The 20,032-nt window shown below is 34.9% G+C and overlaps 1 protein-coding gene across 1 annotated transcript in view; it reads left to right on the top strand.

Annotated features, from left to right (window-relative positions):
• Nucleotides 1-20,032, top strand: part of CNTN5 (contactin 5) — a 550,779-nt gene that overhangs the window by 307,027 nt on the left and 223,720 nt on the right. Inside the window, 4 exon segments of the mRNA XM_032488283.1 lie at nt 3,183-3,364; nt 8,506-8,642; nt 10,468-10,597; nt 12,674-12,824. Coding sequence (XP_032344174.1) covers nt 3,183-3,364; nt 8,506-8,642; nt 10,468-10,597; nt 12,674-12,824 — 600 coding nt within the window.

The raw sequence follows: 20,032 nt of genomic DNA, 5'->3' as shown, positions 1-20,032 counted from the left end.
TATATAGCACAGGGAACTATATTCAATATCCTGCAGTAACTTATGGTGAATATACTTCAATAAAATATATATACACAAAAAAGTATAGCTAAATTCATATTAGAACATACATAGCCCTTTGTGACTAACTTTTGTTCCCTCAGCCTTTGTTGAGGCTAGTTGTAGTTTATTTACTTTTTTTGATAAATAGAAAACTAATGTGCCTCATTCCTGCCTTCTGCCTGGAAGCATGTACCACAAACTGACTTAGGGAGTAGGAGTTCAGGAAGATCACAACAATCTCAGTGAGCAGAAAAGGTAGAGAAATAGCAGAGAGAGAAATGAAAGACTATCTGAATCACTGAGGAGGTATACCATGTTTATGGAGTACAAGACTCAGTAGTATTCCGATGCCAGTTCTCCCCCAGTACAAATATTAATTCAACATAATCCAGTCAAAATCCACGGAAACCTAAATTAGCAAGCTGCTTTTAAAACTTACATTAAAATTCAAAGAACACAGACTAGCCCAAACAATTTGGTAGAGAAAATGAACATAAAATCGCTGCTCTCCATCCAGAGCCTGCTTGGAGAACCCAGCGTCGACAGCCACACACATGTGGCAGAGCTCTGGAAAAACCACATGGCCTTTAAGAAGCGCCTGCAAGAAAGCTGCTCAAAGCAGGTCTCCCCACAAGAGCCCTGACCCGGGCTGTCCAGATCTTTCCTTGTGTCATCTTATTTTTTTCCTTAGATGGTCTGTCCTTTCCTTGATTTCTGTGTAGGACTCTGTATGTTGCCTCATCGCATTTTTGTTTTATTTCTGCTTTTTAGATTAAGTGGTTAAGCCCTTGTGATGAATATATTAAATAAGTATATTTTGCATTTTTTTTACTAAAAAAGGTGGCTGAATAAGAACAATTATTATCAATTGGAACCACAAATTCCAAAGTCAACTTCTGTTATTGAAAGACAAGTCAAAAATGAAATCTAACTGTTTAAGAGAAATCAGATCAAAACAAAGTGACACACCATGCACTCATACAAGAAAAAGAAAGAAATAAGCAAAAATAGGATAAAAGATTATTTAAAGTAAAATTACCACTAAATTAACAACTGGAACATTTTAGTCTGATAAATATAATTAAAACTCTAAAATTGTATTATTTTCATGAACATGTATTTGCAGAGAAAATGTAATCAAAATATAATATATATATTTTTTTTAAATATGAGAAGATACTAGCAGTGACGGTAATAGGAAATTTAACACACCTCTTTCAGTGTGACAGATCAATTAGGACAAAAATGAAAAGGGTATGGAACAGTAGTTTTCTACTATGTATTGTGGCTTGGAGGCATAAGCAGGTAAATTCTAGAACCTTTCATTCCTACTTCAAGTAGACTAGCTTTGCTTTTGGTAGTTTTCCATTATCTGGGTTTTTTTATCTTTTTTAGTTACAGATGATCCACAGATTTGATTCAGCAAAAATTAAATTGCTTTAAGATTTTGAAAAACACTAAAATAAAATTTGAATTGCACAATTAACAAAAGCTATCTAAAAGCTAACTTTAAAACTTTTATCAAAAATAAAATAGACCTTTTTTCCCAATGGACATAAAACTAACAATAATTCATTCTATATTTAGCTAAAAGGTTGATTTAATAAGTTCCAAAAAGCAGAAACTGTATAATTCACTATTTCTGCATATGAAAATATATGGCATGTAGGTACCTCTTATAGCAGAGGAAAAGATCTTATACTTTTATTATTAACCATAAACAATAATTGTATTGCTCATCCAGCTAAACAGGTTTGAGTACAATTATAAATATAGTAATCGAGAAAGAAGAATAAGTAAATAAAAAAACAAATTCATAAATTAAAACACAGAAATAGTTAAAAATTCAAAATGCTTATTTTAAAAACCAGTGCTATCAGAAGCAGTGAAGGAAATATGGACATAACTTCGATTTACAAAAGAATTTTACAAACAAAAATTCAGAAACTACAGATTTTTTTCTCCCAAAAATGTTTATAAAATTGAATCACAGTTGCCATCATAAACTAGCAATACACTGAAGAAGAATTTTGCTGTAAAAGTCATAATGGCTTTCATACACAAAGAACTGTAAGAAATTAAACAATGCCAGCAGGCAAATAGAAAAATGAAAGAAAAACTTGAAAAAGAACACAAGCAAATAATTCACAGAAAAGCAGATGCAAATTGCCAATGTAATTATGAAAAGATGTTCAACTTTCTTACAGTTCAGAGAAATATTAATGATATGCCATTTTTTACCTTTCAATACTGACAGAAATTAAACAGATTGATCACATAGCATGGTGGGCCAGGATATGGGAAAACAGTCTCATGTATTACTGATCAGAGTTGAAACTGCTACTGTATTATTGAAAAACAATCTGGCAATACTTATTAAAATGAAAAATGTGTGTGCCCTTTGATCTATCAATTCTACTTTGTGAATGCCGGCTGTGGAAATAAAAGCAATAGGATATGATATATGTACAAAGTTGTTTAGAGCAATATTGTTCCTTAGTGGCAAAAAAAAAAAAAAAAAAGGAGGAAAATAAACTGGGATTACACTGAATGTCTAACCATAGGGATGGTTGATTAAATTCTGATATATCTATACAATGGAACAACATGCAGCTATTGACCAGAATAAGTCAGGAGATGATCTTGGATCTGATCTTTTATTAATAAAATAACTAATTATATGTGTTTATAAATGCATCATAGAGACAGGGTGGGAAATTACTTGCAAACTATATTGCTTTTGGCAGAAAGAAGATATTTGAAGGGGTGGAGCCAAAAAGAGTTCTTAATTCATTTATTTTATGACTCTTTTGTTCAATTCCTTACAATAAGCATATATTACTTTTGCCATTTAAACAATTTTACAAAGTTAAAAAAAACCATGTAACATATGTATGTATAAGTTTAGTCTCTGAATTGCTTTCCTGAAATATGAAAGAAAAGGAAACTATCTTCCTTGTAATCTAACTGCTTGCCAGACAATCCACATGGAAAGAGAAGTATATCAACCAGCACATGGTCCTTAATTATGATTACACTTTATTGCACTCAGCCTATTAAGTGCTTAAATTACCAGATAACAGAATCTATGTTCCTAATAGTGGGAAGTGTATTAATGGTATCTTTGCTCCTTGTTGTAGCCCAGTTCCAACAATCACGTGGATGAAGGTTAATGGTTATATTCCTGGTAAGGCACGTCTGCGTAAATCTCAGGCAGTACTGGAAATACCCAACGTGCAGCTGGATGATGCAGGCATATATGAGTGCAAAGCTGAAAACACACGTGGAAAAAATTCCTTTCGTGGACAATTACAAGTATACAGTAAGTGTTCTCAGCCAAGCTTGATGCTCTAGTCCCAAGCATCAAACTGAAACTGCAAATTAACTTGAACTAACTGTTATTTGTTAGGTGCAAAAAAAAAAAGTAATAATTTATAATCATGATTCTTTTGCATAGTAAAGCATCAGGCAAAATTACACTACACACAGAAATTATTCAAATTAAAAATGAATGGGGAATTATCAGGTTCTTTGTATAGCACAGAGAATTAATAACCTTAAAAATGAGGTATTTTCCCAGCACCAAAGCCATCGTCTGATAACTTAGAAATCTTGTAACCTTTATTAACTTATTCTTGCTCTTGGCCTAAATCAGGAGTCACAATTTATTGCCCTTGAACCAAATCCTACCCAGTTGCCTTTTTTTTCTTTTTTGTAGATAGAAATGTATTTGAACACACAGCCACATTCCTTTGTATACATATTGCCTCTGTCAGCTTTGCAGTGTTAAAAGAGAATTAAGTAGTTGAGAAAGAGATCAGCTGACTTGCAAAGCCTCAATATTTGCTATCTCATTCTTTACAGAAAAACTTTATTGCCCTAATCTAAATTAATGCATCTGTATGATAAATGACCTTTGCAGCCTATGTTTATAGTGTCCAGAAATTCCAAAGAGACAACCAAGTTTTGTGTAAGAATTGGGAAAATCTATTTCAAAAATCTATAATCTCATTTTTACCTCTATGAATCACAAATTGGACTTTTCATATTTACTACTTTTCATATTTGCTTTTATAATGTACATTATAAAGGATAAGTTATAGTATTCTTATTTCCCAGATGAGGACACTAAAAAGCAGAGGAAAATGATAACCCAGAGCACTGATACAAGCAAATACAGATGCTTCCAATATGAAATTAAACAGATTGAATCCACCAGCAACTGTAACTGTGTTTCAATATCAGTTCTCCTGAAGAAGTCAGTGTCCTTCACAGGGACTCTAAAGAGTATTCTGAAATATTAATATCTTAATTCAAACTGTTTTTCTTTTCTTACTTGTAACAACTCCTTTAGGAATTCAGCATGCCAGCCAAATTGACTATGCCATGCACATTTTGTTTATTCACTCATTGACTCAACTAATGTTTATTAAGTGCCTATTACTGCACTACATGGTGGCAATAGAGATTTGAAGGAGCTCTTGGTCCACTAGATTAGATGAAAAATAAACCCCACGTAGGACAGAGCATGCTATCTACTGTGATAAAAGCATATGCAAAGTTTATGGGAGCAGATTCTACTGCATTCTACTGGGATGATTCAAAGAAAGCATTCCAGAGAATTTGTACCTTAAAGGCTATCCCACCTACCAGCGCTCTGGCAGTTAGCTGACTCAGACCTATCCCCTGCCATCAGCAGACTGGCACCAGTCCCAGGACCTCCAGGGCCACACAACCAGCTACCCCAGTACATAGCCCCACCAACCAAAGGGTCAGTGCCAGCCCTGGGCCACCAAGCCATGCAGCCAGCCACTGTTATGACAAGCAGGCCAGCAGCCACTGTTATGACACACGGCCTGGCAGCAAACAAGCCAGAAATAAATGAAATAGAGACTAAAAATATACAAAAGATCAATGAAACTAAGCTAGTACTTTGCAAAGACAAGCAAAATTGATCAACATTTAGACAACTCATAAAGAAAAAGAGAGAGAGGGTCCATATAAATAAAATCAGAAAAGAAAGAGGGGAAGTTATAGCCAACTCCACAGAAATTCAAGAGATTATAGAAGATTACTATCAACAATTATATGTCAATAAAATGGACAATGTAGAAGAAATGGATAAATTTCTGGAACTGTACAATCTCCCAAGAATGAATCAGGAAGAAACAGAAAATATGAACAGACCAATTACCAGTAATGAAATTGAATCAGTAATTGGGAAAAAAAAGAATCTCCCAGCAAAAAAAAAAATCCAGTACCAGATGGCCTCACAGGTGAAATCTACCAAAAATTTAAAGAAAGTTAACATCTGTCATTTTCAAATGATTCAGAAATTTTCAGAGGAAAGAATACTTCTAAACGCCTTCTACAAGGTCAGCATCACCCTGAGACCAAAACCAAAGATATCTCACACACACACACACACACACACACACACACACACACACACACACACACAGAGATTACAGGCCAACATCACTGATAAACATAGAAACATAAATCCTCAACAAAATATGGGCAAATTGATATCAACAGTACATTAAAAGGACCATACACCATGATCAGGTGGGACTTATCCCAGAAATGTGAGGATAGTTCAACATTCACAAATCGATCAATGTGATATACCACCTTAAACACTGAAGAGTAAGAATCATATGATAATTTCAATAGATGCAGAAACAGCTTTAAACAAAATTCAAGATCGATTTATGATGGAAACTCAACAAAGAACATACCTCAACATGATAAAGGCCGTATATGACAACCTCACAGCTATCATCATACTTAATGGGAAAAGCCAAAAGAATCTCCTCTAAGATCAGAAGCAGGACAAGGATGCCCACTCGTGCCATTTTTATCCAACATAGTATTGGAAGTCCTAGCCACATTACTCAGACAAGAAAAAGGAATTAAAGGAATTCAGATTGGAAAAGAAGAAGTAAAACTCTTTGCAAATGATAGGATATATTTTAGAGAAAATTCTAAAGACACCACTGCAAAACTATTCAAACTCATCAATGAATTCAGTAGTTTCAAGACACAAAATTAATATACAGAAATCTTTGCATTTCTATACACTAACAGCAAACTATCAGACAGAAAAATTAAGAAAACAGTCCCATTTACAACTGCATCAAAAAGAATAAAATACTTAGGAATAAATCTAACTAAGGAGGCAAAAGACCCATACTTTGAATAATATGACACTGATGAAAGAAATTGAACACAACAAAAACAGTTGGAAAGATATACCATGCTCATAGATTGAAAGAATTAATAATGTTAAAATGCGCTTACTTCCCAAGACAACCTACGGATTTAATGTAATCCCTATTAAAATACCAAAGGCATTTTTCACAGAACTAAAAAAAATAATTCTTAAGTTTGTATGGAAATACAGAAGACGCCAAATAGCAAAAGAGTCTTGAGAAAGAAGAACCAAGCTGACAGTATCATGATCCTTGATTTCAAACTGTATTACAAAGCTACAGTAATCAGAACAGTGTGGTACTGGCACAGAAACAGAGACCTCTATCAGTGGAATCACCCCAGAAGTGAACCCCACGTGTATATGTTCAATTAATCTGTGACAAAGGAGGCAAGAATATACAATGAGGAAAAGATGGCCTTTTCAATAAAAGGTATTGGGAAAACTGGATAGCTACATGCAAAAGAATCCAACTGGACTACATTCTCATGCCATATACAAAAATAATCTCAAAATGAATTAAAGACCTAAATGTAAGACCTGAAACCATAAGATGCCTAGAAGAAAGCTTAGGCAGTGTGCTCTTTGATATCAGGCTTAGCAATTTCTTTTGGATATGTCTCCTCAGGCGAGCAAAACAAAAGCGAAAATTAGAAAATGGGACTAAGTCAAACTAAAAAGGCTTTGCCCAGCAAAGGGGACTATCAACAAAACAAAAAGGTTGCCTACTGAATAGAAGATATTTGCAAATGATAAATCTGTAAGGAGTTAAAATCCAAAATATACAAAGAACTCATACAGCTCAACATAAACAAAACAAAACAAAACAAAACAAACAGTTAAAAAATGGTCAGAAGACCTGAATATATGTTTTGCCAAAGAAGACAGGCATACGGCCAACAGGTCTGTAAAAAGATGTTCAACATCTCTAGTCATCAGGGAAATGCAAATCAAAACCACAGTGAGACATCCCCTCAGATCTGTTAGAATGGCTATTATCAAACAACAAATAATTATTGGTGAAGATGGGAAGGGACCCTCGTGAACTGTTGTTGGGAATATAAATTGGTGCAGCCACTATGGAAAATAGTACGGAGGTTCCTCAGAAAATTAAAAATAGAACTACCATATGATTCAACAATTCCACTCCTGGGTATTTATGTAAAGAAATGAAAACAGTAATTTGAAATGAAATATATACTCCTATGTTTATCGCAGGATTATTTACAATAGCCAAGATATGGAAGCAACCTAAGTGCCCATCTATAGATTAATGGATAAAGATGTGGTAGATAGATAGATAGACAGACAGACAGACAGACAGGAATAGTACTCAGCTTCAAAAAAAAGTGAAATCTTTCCATCTATGACAACATGGGTGGACCTAGAGAGTATTATGCTAAGAGAAATAAGTCAGAGAAAAACAAGTATGATATGATTTCACTTATATGTGGAATTAAAAAAAAAAGAAATGAACACACATAACAAACCAGAAACAGAACCTCAGGTATGGAGAACAAACAGGTGATTGCCAGAAGAGAGGGATGGAAAGATGAAAGAAATAGGTGAGGGTGATTAAGAGGTAAAAACTTTAAAATCTGCCAATGGAGAAAAGACACTTTAACTGTATCTTCTAGATTTTATACAATTATATTATCTCTTTTGTGATAAAGAAATTTTTCTATGTTGTAATTTTGAAAGCTTTTATATACATATATATATACACACACACACACACATATATACTAGAATGCTACTAAGTTTAAAACAATTTTACCTCAAATGAAATTTGAATTTACAATTTATGTTTCCAAAGCTATTCAGGCTCTATTAAGAAAGAAAAAGTAGAGCAGTTTTTCAGTAACGGACAGACATGCTGTATGACTTCAGCCTGTGCTAATGCTGTCTCAATGCTTAGAAGAAGCAGTGCATCTAAACCTTCTCACTAAACAAGTTCTCGTCTCTCCATGAGGAAATCTAGCCACTAACTATACAGTGGGTAAATCAACAAGATATAACTTCACTAGAAAGTGTTTTAAATTGTCAAAATGTCATCGTTATATATATTTTTACACAGGAAATAGAGTTATGTGCGTAGTGCAATGCTGTTTCTTCCAAATACCTATAGTTACATGAATAGATTAAAAAATTTAATGCATATGAATTTGTGAATATTCCGTATGAAGTTTGAAGTTGGTGAAGTGTTTGAGAAATGAAATCCCCCTTCTTTAATGCTTAAACTCTTACAGCATACCCACACTGGGTAGAAAAACTGAACGATACTCAGTTAGACAGCGGGAGCCCTCTCCGATGGGAATGTAAGGCTACTGGAAAACCCAGACCCACCTACCGCTGGCTGAAGAACGGAGTACCCTTCTTGCTCCAGGTGCTGTTGGTAACCGTTAACCTGTTCTGGTGTAATTTCAGCAGGACTTCACACAGGACAAGCTGTCTTCCTTTGGTCTTATTGAAGGCCATTTCTTCCTTATCCCTTGTAATATATTTGAAATGAGAAAAGTAACAGATATATAAGCAGAATTTTCCTTTTATTTTAATTATCTCATTACTTTTTTGAGTAATACATTGTTTCTTTAAATTTTATTCGATCCTATAAGTTCATAGGAAAATGTCACTGATTATCACAGACTCATTGCCATTTCTAGCAGACTTTTAGGTGTCCCATAGCTTACTGCTGTCCCTTTGCAGATGATGAAATTATCTCCAAGAAGTAAAGTGATTTTCCTAAGATCACATATCTAGTAAAAGATGAAACTGGAAGAGAATCGTAGGCTACCATGTCCCGGGCAGGTTCCTTCCATGACATCCTGCTACACATAGACTTAAATTCCTTTTTAGTAAATCTATCGCATATTTTTAAAACAACTTAATGTTTACTGGACTTGAAAATAAATCAATTACCGATGACTAACAGAATAGTTGTTATAATTTCAGCTCTTTCCCTTGTTGTGACCTTTCCAGGAAGGACGGCAGAGAGGGAATAGTTCACTATTCTTGGACAAAATGGAGGGAAAGTGTATAAAGTTGAAATTCCAAACACAGTTTCTGCCCAGGTCCCACCATTATCAAAGACCTCTTGTCCCTCATTTTTCTCTTTGGGCCTTGGTTTGCTCTTTTGTAAAATGAAGAGATTGGATCAGATCAGCCCCACAGCATCAACATTCCCTCATTCTAAAACCAGTCAGGCCAAAACAAAACACAACTGCACAAAAAGACAGACACAGATAAAAAGAAGAATAGAGCTGTTAACGAAAATTGAGAGGGAGAGAGTGGGAATCCTGAGACATTGGTTCGTTGCCTCCTTCTCTTACTTCTCCTAGGCTCCCAGGTAAACCTTGAGAAGGGACTGGGCTGGTTATGTGTTCTACTCCCACCATCCAAGGAAAGTGAATTCTACTGGCAGAGAATAGTCTGCTAAGTGAGTGGGTTTACTTTAAAAATGATGTCAAGTTACTTGGCATCTCTGTTGATAGATCCAAGCACTGCTCACTAAAATTAAAAGAATGATTTGCTTGTCATTAAGTAGATAAGATACCTGGTTGTTTAACAATATTTTAAACTGAATATTTGTTTTTAAAATGTGCTCTAGGCCTCAGTTTACCTCATTTATGTACTCTCAGTATTCTGCCTTCTGTATTATTTCACCTGACAATGAAGTTTATATTTTCTGACCAATAATTTTATACAGACTTCAGTTGCTGGCCAGTTCTTTATTTCTGTTACTGTGTTGGGAACTTGGAAAAGGCAAACTTCTGACCAGATCAATATAGTAAGAGGATTCTTGTTATAACCTTGATCTCATTTGTCTACAGTCTCCGTCCTTTCCTACCATTTGAACTCTTGCTTCTCCTTTACTAATTCAAATAAAAACATTCAAATGTACTGATTGTAGTTCAAACGCTTAACTAGTCAACCCAACAGAAGCAGCTCAATTTACAAACATAACCAAAAGTAAAACTCATAAGAATAACTACAGGAAAAATACAGTTGTAATTCCTTTTATGACCAAGAAATAGTCATATTTTCATGAGACATGGATAATCAACAGAAAATTTGTGTTGCTAAGTTGTCAAATCATATTCAACTGCATTAATTGAAGGCCTTTTTTTTTTTGTCTGAGTCTAGGAGAGAGTAACTGCAAAATCTGTATGATTTGTTCATTTTCTATATCTGTATTTTTTATTCCATTACAGAGTAGGGTGGAGATGGTCAATGGAGTATTGATGATCCATAATGTGAATCAGTCAGATGCTGGAATGTATCAGTGTTTGGCTGAAAATAAATATGGAGCCATTTACGCCAGCGCTGAGCTGAAGATTCTAGGTATGCAATTTTTAAGCAAATAAATAGGAAAAAAGTGTTGCTTCTTTTCATGCTCTAATTCTTACTATACGGAAGGTTTATGATGTGATTGTAAAAACCAATTTTTTAGCTTGAAAGGAAATATTACGTCTTGCTGATATGTATTTTCTAAGGTTTAAGAGAAAAGTTTACATTCTGTACATTGTCCCATAACTTTTTTATGAAATTTTCTTTAACTTTAGTTTTAATATTAACAGGTTTACACAGTATGTCTTTTCTATGGCATTAAAAAGAATATAAGAAATGTATGTTAGTTTTCAAGGAAGAATGCCTTTAGGGGTGAGTGATCAGAATGTAGGTTTCTTCCTGCTCTCATAGCAATGCTTAACATTTTCCCAAGCCCCTCCTACCTGCCATTGGTGCGTGGCTCCTGCAAGGCAAGACTTCCAAGGAAAGCACCCTCTCATAAAGGGGCATCAACTGTTATCCTTACAGGTTGATAAAAGCCCTCCTGAGGCCAGGCCCAGCAGCCTTCTAGGGTTACAACCCTGGTGAGAAAACGTGCCAGACTCCAGCACCACTTCACTATTTACTACAGAAAAGTTCAATACAGGCAATAGGCTACCCAGATTGCGCATATTTAGGTCACTGGAATGGATTTTACTTTTTTCCACTCTGAGGATTTTCTAACCGTTGGCTCTGGGGTGATTATAATACAAGAAAGACTTAAAAGATCTTAACACACCAGCTCTGAAAAGTAGGCAGGAGCCTAAGTGTGCTTTGTACTTTCCACTTACCCAAAGGATAATACTAACAGAGGCACCCAAGATTTTAGGAATCTGGAGATTCACCATTCACATATCAGCTATATATCATACACCATAAATCAACTTGTTGAATTATGAATGTTTGCATTTGAAATTTCTTCACATTGCAACAAATCCATCCAAAATAGATACAGGAGTCCATGTTTCAATCTCTCACATCCTAACTGATCAAATATTAATGTACTTTATTCTCAGCTCACACTCCAACATTTCTGATTTTAAAAGCTGATTCAGCCTTCACCTAGTTAATGGTTTACCCAGAAACACTCTCAAATGTGTCTTTTTCTCATTCACTAAACATATTTCCAAAATTACCTTTTACGAGGCAACCAAAAACGTTCCCTGCAGTCTTCCTGTAAATTCCTTCACTTTTCTTTCAATTTTTTAACCCACTCAGTAGCATACATACTGTTTTATGTTGCACATATACCGTGTAATGTTGTGCCATGCATTACACTGCTATATGATGGACATAAAACACTATGAAATATTCATGAAATTGTTGAATTGGTGTAAGTAAATGTCTCAGGTACAGTACACTGTGTACATATCTTCTAGGTTCTGTTTTAGAGTCAAAAGTATCTTTTTTTTTTTATTTGTTTTGGTCTCTGAGTCATGTGCTTAAAGGCCCAGCATTCTCAATTACAGCCACCCACTGGAATTACCCTGGAAGTTTTAATTAAGTGTCTTAATAAAAATCTAGTAAAAACAATATTAACGTTAATGAATGATCAGGCCTAGTGAATAACTGTGAACAATGAAATAAAATTTTAATTGAAATTTAAATAATTCAGTTTCTTAAAAATGTCTTTTTCTTTGAAAACTACATTTAATTTTGTATAATGTTAAAATAAAATATGCATTAGTTAGAAAATGGATGACACAGGATTGACTTCTCCACAGGTAACCTCTGTTTTTCCAAAGGAAGCTCAAAATAGACTTCTGTGTTCAACCCCTTCACCTTTTGCCCAAGGAGCTCATTAATCTTTCATAATTAAAGTTAATAATCATAATGAAAGCGTGTCATTCTTTGAAATAACCTTTGTCTGTGGGCCCCACAATTGTATGGAACCATCACCTGCTAAGAGAAAGAACAGCCAAAGATATCTATGAATTAATAAATTGTAAGTTAGTGCCATTTATATATGCAGATTATCCTGTGATTTTGTTAGAAATGTGTCCAAAAGATAAAGTTGCAAAATCTTGATGAATCATCCGTTAGAGATTATTGTCATTGCTTCTGGTAGAGCTAACATTTTCTTTCTCGTAGCTTCAGCTCCCACTTTTGCACTGAATCAACTGAAGAGAACAATAATTGTTACCAAAGGCCAAGAAGTCATCATAGAGTGCAAACCCCAGGGCTCTCCAAAACCAACCGTCTCTTGGAAGAAGGGGGACAAAACCGTCAGAGAGAATAAAAGGTTAGAAGTCTGTTTCATAGTTCAAACTCTTAACATCAGACTGTTTTGAAGTTGCAGGTGAAACACACAAAGTATACAAGAAAGGGTCTTGCCGTAATTGTGAGACATATTTCATGAACTGATTAAACTACGGTTTTCTCTACATAGTGATTTAAAAAAGGATCAAGTGACTAAAAGAGGAAAAAAAAGTTGTGTCTAATATAGCCAGACTTCTTTGCTTCTGTGGTATTTCAGCACCAATTGGGAATTTCACCAGGTTATGAAGAAAACAAACACTTTTATTAAGTTAGTTATTTTGGGTTTTCATTTTGGGTCTGCAGATTTTGAGGATCCACAGGTTACCTACGATAATTTTTAGAGGTTGGGTTCTCATTTCAATGTTAATATTAAAAATAATATAAACATATTCTGGGTCTTCTGGATAATCACTTTATGACAGAATACACAAGGGAAATTTGTGCCCAAGTTCGCCTTTTCTGTTTTCAGTCATACTGATGCAAAATATTACAGAATTATTTAAACTGCCCCAGGCAAGTGTGCAGAGGACTATTCAACATGTAAAGATTTGTCTTTGGTATGTAAAGCCAAAGGATATCACAGAGCATAAATGGCAGAAAATGATGAGATAATCAAATAATTGCATGACAGTCTGTATCTGCCAAATTTGGAAGTCCCATACTTTACCTTTCATTACCATATGGTGCTGCAAATGGTGATTTAACTTTGAAAAAATATTATCCTCCATTATGTTCAAATAATACTGCAGATGTTCTAGAGTTTTGTTTTTCATTTGGTCTATAAAGATGAGGGGTTTATACTTTTTTATGTTTGTTCAGATCTCAGTAATCACATAACTAAAATAAATTAAATCAACATTAGGAGTTTATTTGAATAATTCTTTAAGTAATTTTGGAACATTTTGAAATATTTAAAAAATTTCTATAGAATATAGGTATATATGTTTTTTCTCATTCAAGTCTGAGAACTACTGATTTCATTTGCCTACCTCTCATAAAATAATTTATGAAATAATTGGATTCCATTCAGGCCAGAGGATCTATGCTGCCTGGAAAAAGTGGTCACCTAGGATTGACATGGGTCATAATAGAATCTTATTTTGATAAAAATTTCTCTTCCTTAGGGAGGGTAGGGTTAGGGAGCAGATCACACACTGTGAGATCAGTATTGCATGTGGTTGAATTGCGTATGGTTCAACTGAATTTTTTTGGATTGTTTATCACAAATATAAAAAAAAAAACCTGACACAAAACTTTAATTAAAGCAGAAGAAAATTAATTTGTTGTATACTAGTTAACAATATTTAATTTACACTGTTTGGTTATCATTTTTTCCAAATGTATTAAAATTTTCATTTCATCAAAGTACACATGCCATACTAGTGCAGGCCATTCCCTGTGAAAGGCATTACTTGGTTTTGTGCCTGCGGATGGCATGTGTGCTCTTTCTTATTTATTTCATTTCATCATAGATTGTTTCTCATCAACTATTCATAGACATCCCATTGAGTTTAAAAAGTGTGGCAAAAGAAGTATTGATTGAGGAACAGGATGATGAGTTTTCTGTTACAACTAATGTAAGCATAATAAACTTTTTTCTTTTCTAGAAGTTGAAAAGTATAATTTGTGAATTTTCCATTTTTCTTGTTCCCCTTTCTCTTCACTGCTAACCCCTTGGGTTAGTGAGACAAATACAATGGCTTCAAACCCAAATCACTCAATTTTTCAAGATGTCAATGCTTCTGGTCAAAGTGCTATTTAGGAAGAAGGCCAAAAGGTGTTTTATTTATTAAGTAAAAGCAAGACTTGGACACAGTTACCTAGCATTTTGTTACCCTGAACTATATATGTTTAGGTCTCTAAAGTGATTTAATTTAATAATGAGGACTCAAAATATAGTGCATTTTTACTCTTAATAATTGACAGGCACTCTTGCAAAATATTATTTTTAGTGATATACGATTTATTACTATATTGGACAGCCCTATATTTCATGAAGAATACAATCTAGTTGGAGATAAAAATATAAATATTTAAATCTTAAAATAGAGGCTAGTATTTAAAATAACAATAGAAAGAATTCTACCAAGTAGTATAAGACACATAGATATTTGGAAAACTGTACATTTAAAAAATATGAGTGGAAACTTGGAACTTAACATTTCCAATGTATATATTACATATTCTTTAAAATAGTATTTCAGTTATATATGACAGCTTATTTTCTTACGCATATTTTAGATCACTTGTCTCTGTTACAAAGCACCTCAACCATTTGTAAGAGCTGTAAATACAAATTTAAGTGGAAAGAGAGGTGTTAAAAAAACTGTTAAGGCTTTGGAAATTTGGGTCAAGTATATTTCACATTGGGGCTACAGTATCTAATCATGGTTTATTTTTTTGTAGTATAAGCATATTCACCAGTCATGTGATCTGCATCAAATATGTTCCCCACTCATCCAACCTAAAACTGGAAATAATTTTAAATGAATTAGTCTTATCCTTCATTCAAGATTTTCACAGTCATTTGGGGTACCCTCCAAATTAAAGACTGAAACTGCAAATGACAGTTTCCTATGTGGGCAAGTAAAGACTAGTATTACATTGGGGAAAAGATGTTAAAGTAATAATGTTCTATAAGGAAACATTTAAATGTGAAAACATAACCAGTTTCAAAGCATAAAATTGTGTCCAGAGCATTAGCATAAAAATGTAATAAAAGATTTTAATTGCAGGGGAAAAAATGTCACCTAATCATGTGAAAATATGTCAGAAACTCAAAAAGGTAAATTGGAATGTAGTCCTAACTGCAATTTAACTCTAAACTGTGAATGCAGTAACAACCAGAGGTTAAGATTCAATCATTTGTTTTATCACTAGAGTGCCAAACAATTCATTAATTTACCCTTTTCTGCCAGACTTTGGTGGAATCCTCCAAAATTCAATTTCATTTTTTTGAGGTGGGGGGAGGAATTCTTCAAAACACAGCTTTTTTATACTTACCTGTTTTGCTAAAGAAATACATAAATCATTATCCTAAAGTTTAAAACTCAGTAAAGAATAACTAGAACATAATATGACTTCCAGAAGAAATACGATTAACAGATAAGTTGCCGCTCGTATATTACAAAGTATTTCATTCATTTGACCCTAAATGATACATGTAAAGTATATAAGAAAATGGATTATATTAGCGTTTGTGAATTGTTTGTAGTCATCTGTTGCTTATATTACAGAATGAGTTGTTTATATCAGAAAATGATCGATATGCATGGCTGCTTAAAGAGTAAATCATATTATTACTGATAACGATGATGGCTGCTTCTAAGTCTGTAGCACTTATCCTTTACAGAGCACTATAACATTGTGAGTAACGATAGAATCCAGTGTGTAAAACAGGAAGGCTCTGAGGTTTCAACACGTTACTTAATTTCCTTACTTATAAAATGGGCATCTAAAAGAATAACCTCGTTGGGTTGTGAGAAATAAATGAAAGTTTGTGTGTAAAGTACATTGGCTGGTGGATGGTATTTAGTAAGTGACCAGTGAGTGTTACCGTGCTGACGAGGCTGTGCTCCTGCTGTCGATGGTCGTGGTGGTGGCCATGATGATGGTATCATTTGAACCTCGGAATCTTTGAACACTGGCATCAGTTTTTGTTATCAGTAGTTCCAGAAACTTTAACACTGCCTTATTCTTTCTCCAGTAATTAACGGAAAGGTACCTGAATTAAGTTATTGTCTGGGATTAAAGGAGTCTTCTAGGCCTTCCATGTGATACATTTGTTTATCTGTGTCCTGAAATTGACATTCTCAGTCCATCAGACCCCAAACCTCCACTTCTTGGCATCTGTTCTTAGTGTGGCCACTCTCACCAAACTAACCCACTCCTCGTTCAGTATTGCTGGGATAGTTTCTGTACTAGCAGGCTGAATGGCTGGTTGTTCCATGATCAGTAATACAGGCCGTGTGAATATACGCAGAGGTGATATACACAGGGAGTTACATGCTGCTGTCCAGTTTTCCCAACACCATTTGCTGAAGAGACTGTCTTTATTCCATTGTATATTCTTGCCTCCTTTGTCGAAGATTAGTTGACCAAAAGTTTGTAGGTTCATTTCTGGGCTTTCTATTCTGTTCCATTTGTCCGTATGTCTGTTTTTGTACCAATACCATGCTGTCTTGACGACTGTAGCTCTATAGTATTGTCTGACGTCTGGGAGAGTTATTCCTCCAGCCTGTTTCCTTTTTTTCAGTAATGCTGTGGCAATTCTAGGTCTTTGATGGTTCCATATAAATTTTATGATTTGTTCTAGTTCTGTGAAATATGTGCTGGGTAATTTGATAGGGATTGCATTAAATCTGTAGATTGCCTTGGGCAGTGTGACCGTTGTAACAATATTGATTCTTCCAATCCAGGAGCATGGGAATGGAAATAGAGAAGAAGACTTTTCAAGATGTTTAAACTATATTTATTTTTTATTTTTCTTTTAAGGATTTTCCAGGTTTTACCCCAGTGCTTTTAAAGATCACCAGCATATATCCACTTAACTTACTTTATCAATCATGCCCAATTTCATACTAAAACGAATATGCTCCAGGAGTACTAACACATGAAACAGTCCAAGGGGATTTTCTCCTCTCGTATTTATACTTTCATTCAGAATGTTCTGCTCATCAAACTTATATTAGATTTTCACTTCAGCTCATTATTTCTATTACTTGGCCATTAACTTCTGTTAAAAATATAATCACCCAGAGGCACTCCAGCAGTGCACAAATATTAAGTCTTCATTATTCCATATTCATTTCCTGTACTTTTTGTGGACAAAGACAGTCTTGGTTGAAATGAAGGATACATAGTTTTTGATAAAGGCACAGTTTATTTGTTTCCTTTCCATCTGCATTGTTGTATAAACTGCTATGAAAATGCATACAATATGCCATATATGTTTTTAAAAATTTGCACAATTATTGAAATAAGTACCAAGTTTCATTTCTAGACCGGGGTGGGGGTACCAGTTACAGAGATAATGAACTATAATTCACATGGATGCCAAAGAAATCCTGCATCCCAAAATATAAAAAGAATCCTATGGAGGGGCAGTATTATAGCATCATTTTTCTTTTATGGGACTATAATCTAAGCAAAGACTTGTCCAAAATCCTCTGTAATAATCCTCTGCTCACCAAAGGAGCTTCAGAACAGCGAAGTTTCCAACTTACTCGTTTAGCACGCACAGAAAATTGCACTTGAAGTGCCCATTAGTTGACTTCTAGTGGGAATTCATGTTGTGTTTATTGGGCAACAGTGATCAGGCTCACATACTGACTCACAGACACATGGAAAAATATGTTCTTAGTGCAGGCCCTGAAGGACATGGTTACTGAGGGGAAAACGGGGTCTTCTTACTCTTTCTAAGGAAGAAGAGGAATTCATGGGTATAATTAGGGCCTTGTTTCTGTCCCATTGTTTCCATCTACATGCTGTGTCTGCTAATGAACAAGCTGTCTTGTCGTTTCCTCTGTGACAATGTCTTTTACATATTAAGAACATAAAACAACAGAGACCCTAGGTATCTTGTTTTTTTCAGGGTCTAAGAAATTGCAGAATGAGGGAAAATGAGCGTTCATATATCAAGAATAGATCAGTTGGCTTCCTTTGTAAATTAAAACCTATTCTTTCCAAGGAAATAAAATAATCAAAATAATATTGTTTATCTAAGGGAAGAGAAGGCTGATAGCTGACTCCATAAGATTTAATACTTGTGAATCGCTCACAGTGTGCACTGTGTTGTCACTCAGGGATGGTAACTTGCTGTTCTGTAGGGCCACCAAGCCTAGGGGGAGGAGGCGGAAACAGCCTTACATACATTGTGGTGGGGTTAGGACGCTGACTTCTTGGTTTCAAAAGCTAACTTAGTTGCCCAAGGCTCTGCCTGATTAGCCTTCTCTTTAAAATATTAGCAAAACACTAAAGAGGAAGAAAAAAAAAAAAAAGGCAAAGCCGTAGGAGCTTTGGAAATTAGCAAACATTAGGTGAACAAATTTGAGGCCTCTAGGAGGAATCAGGCCTTCAAGTAAACATTGGCTCAGGTAAGAAATGATCAACGACTGCTCAAGCCAGGACCCCTGAAACTACAACTAGATCGAGATAGGAAGCCAGCGGGGAATCCTCCCCTAGCCTCTACTTTATGCCCACAACATATTAAATTCAGAAATTGAACCTCACTACGGTGTTTGGCTGGACCCCCCGTCCTGCACGGAAGCCACCCTGTAGGGTGGCAAGATGTCACTCTCCCGACTCCACCCCAACGACTCCAGTCCAGAATAATTTGGGGAAACATGAACCCAGCAGTGGGATGGGAAGAGACATAAATCTGAGGGTTGGAAGTGATTCATACATAAACAATTTCAGTAAACAGTGATACGGAGGAAAATAGTGAAACCCATGAATTCTTAAAATTAGAAGGAATACAGACCAATAAATTGAAAAATTCAAATTAAAAATTTGAAATAAATTTTCCAGCAGTCAGTTTACCTGGAAACTGGAAACTCATCCGGATGAGAATCAGCAAACACCTTGCCTCCGTCTGGTTGAGCTGCCTTAGAGCCCTGGTGTGTGCCCTAGACATTTGACTTGATCTTGGGCAGCTGACTGGTGGCAAGATTAATGTTTGAGGAAGGGACTCGGGCACTGATAGAAGCTGTGAAGGGAGCCAAGGGAAACTAAGAACATTACTGACAAAACCAGGCCTGTGAACACAGGAGCGCAAAAGCGTGTAAAGCACAGAGGTCTATAAAGCGTAAAGGCTAAATAATAGTCCTAGATATGGGAACCAGATGTCAAAACAAACAAATGTAAAAAGCATAGCTGACAAGAATAGATACAAGATAAGTACAAACAATTTTATACCTATATTTACCTGTGTATCTATCTATGTATTCATCTATCTGTCTATCTATACATATATATATAGTGAGGCTTCCAAATTGTTCACAAATTATTTCTAAGAGTTGGATTATGGATAAATTTAATTTTATGCTTTCCTGTATTTTGCCAATAGTGTATAATTATTATATACTTTGTTTCTAATTTATATACTAGTAAGGAAATTTGAATTATACACTAAAATTTGTTCCGTTTCTCCCTATGTGCCAGTTCACAACCCTCTGATTTAGATATTGTTGT

This window comes from Camelus ferus, chromosome 10, assembly GCF_009834535.1.
Source record: "Camelus ferus isolate YT-003-E chromosome 10, BCGSAC_Cfer_1.0, whole genome shotgun sequence".
Taxonomy (NCBI): domain Eukaryota; kingdom Metazoa; phylum Chordata; class Mammalia; order Artiodactyla; family Camelidae; genus Camelus; species Camelus ferus.
Note: the sequence above shows the minus strand (reverse complement) of the source record. Positions and strands in the feature narration are given on the sequence as shown.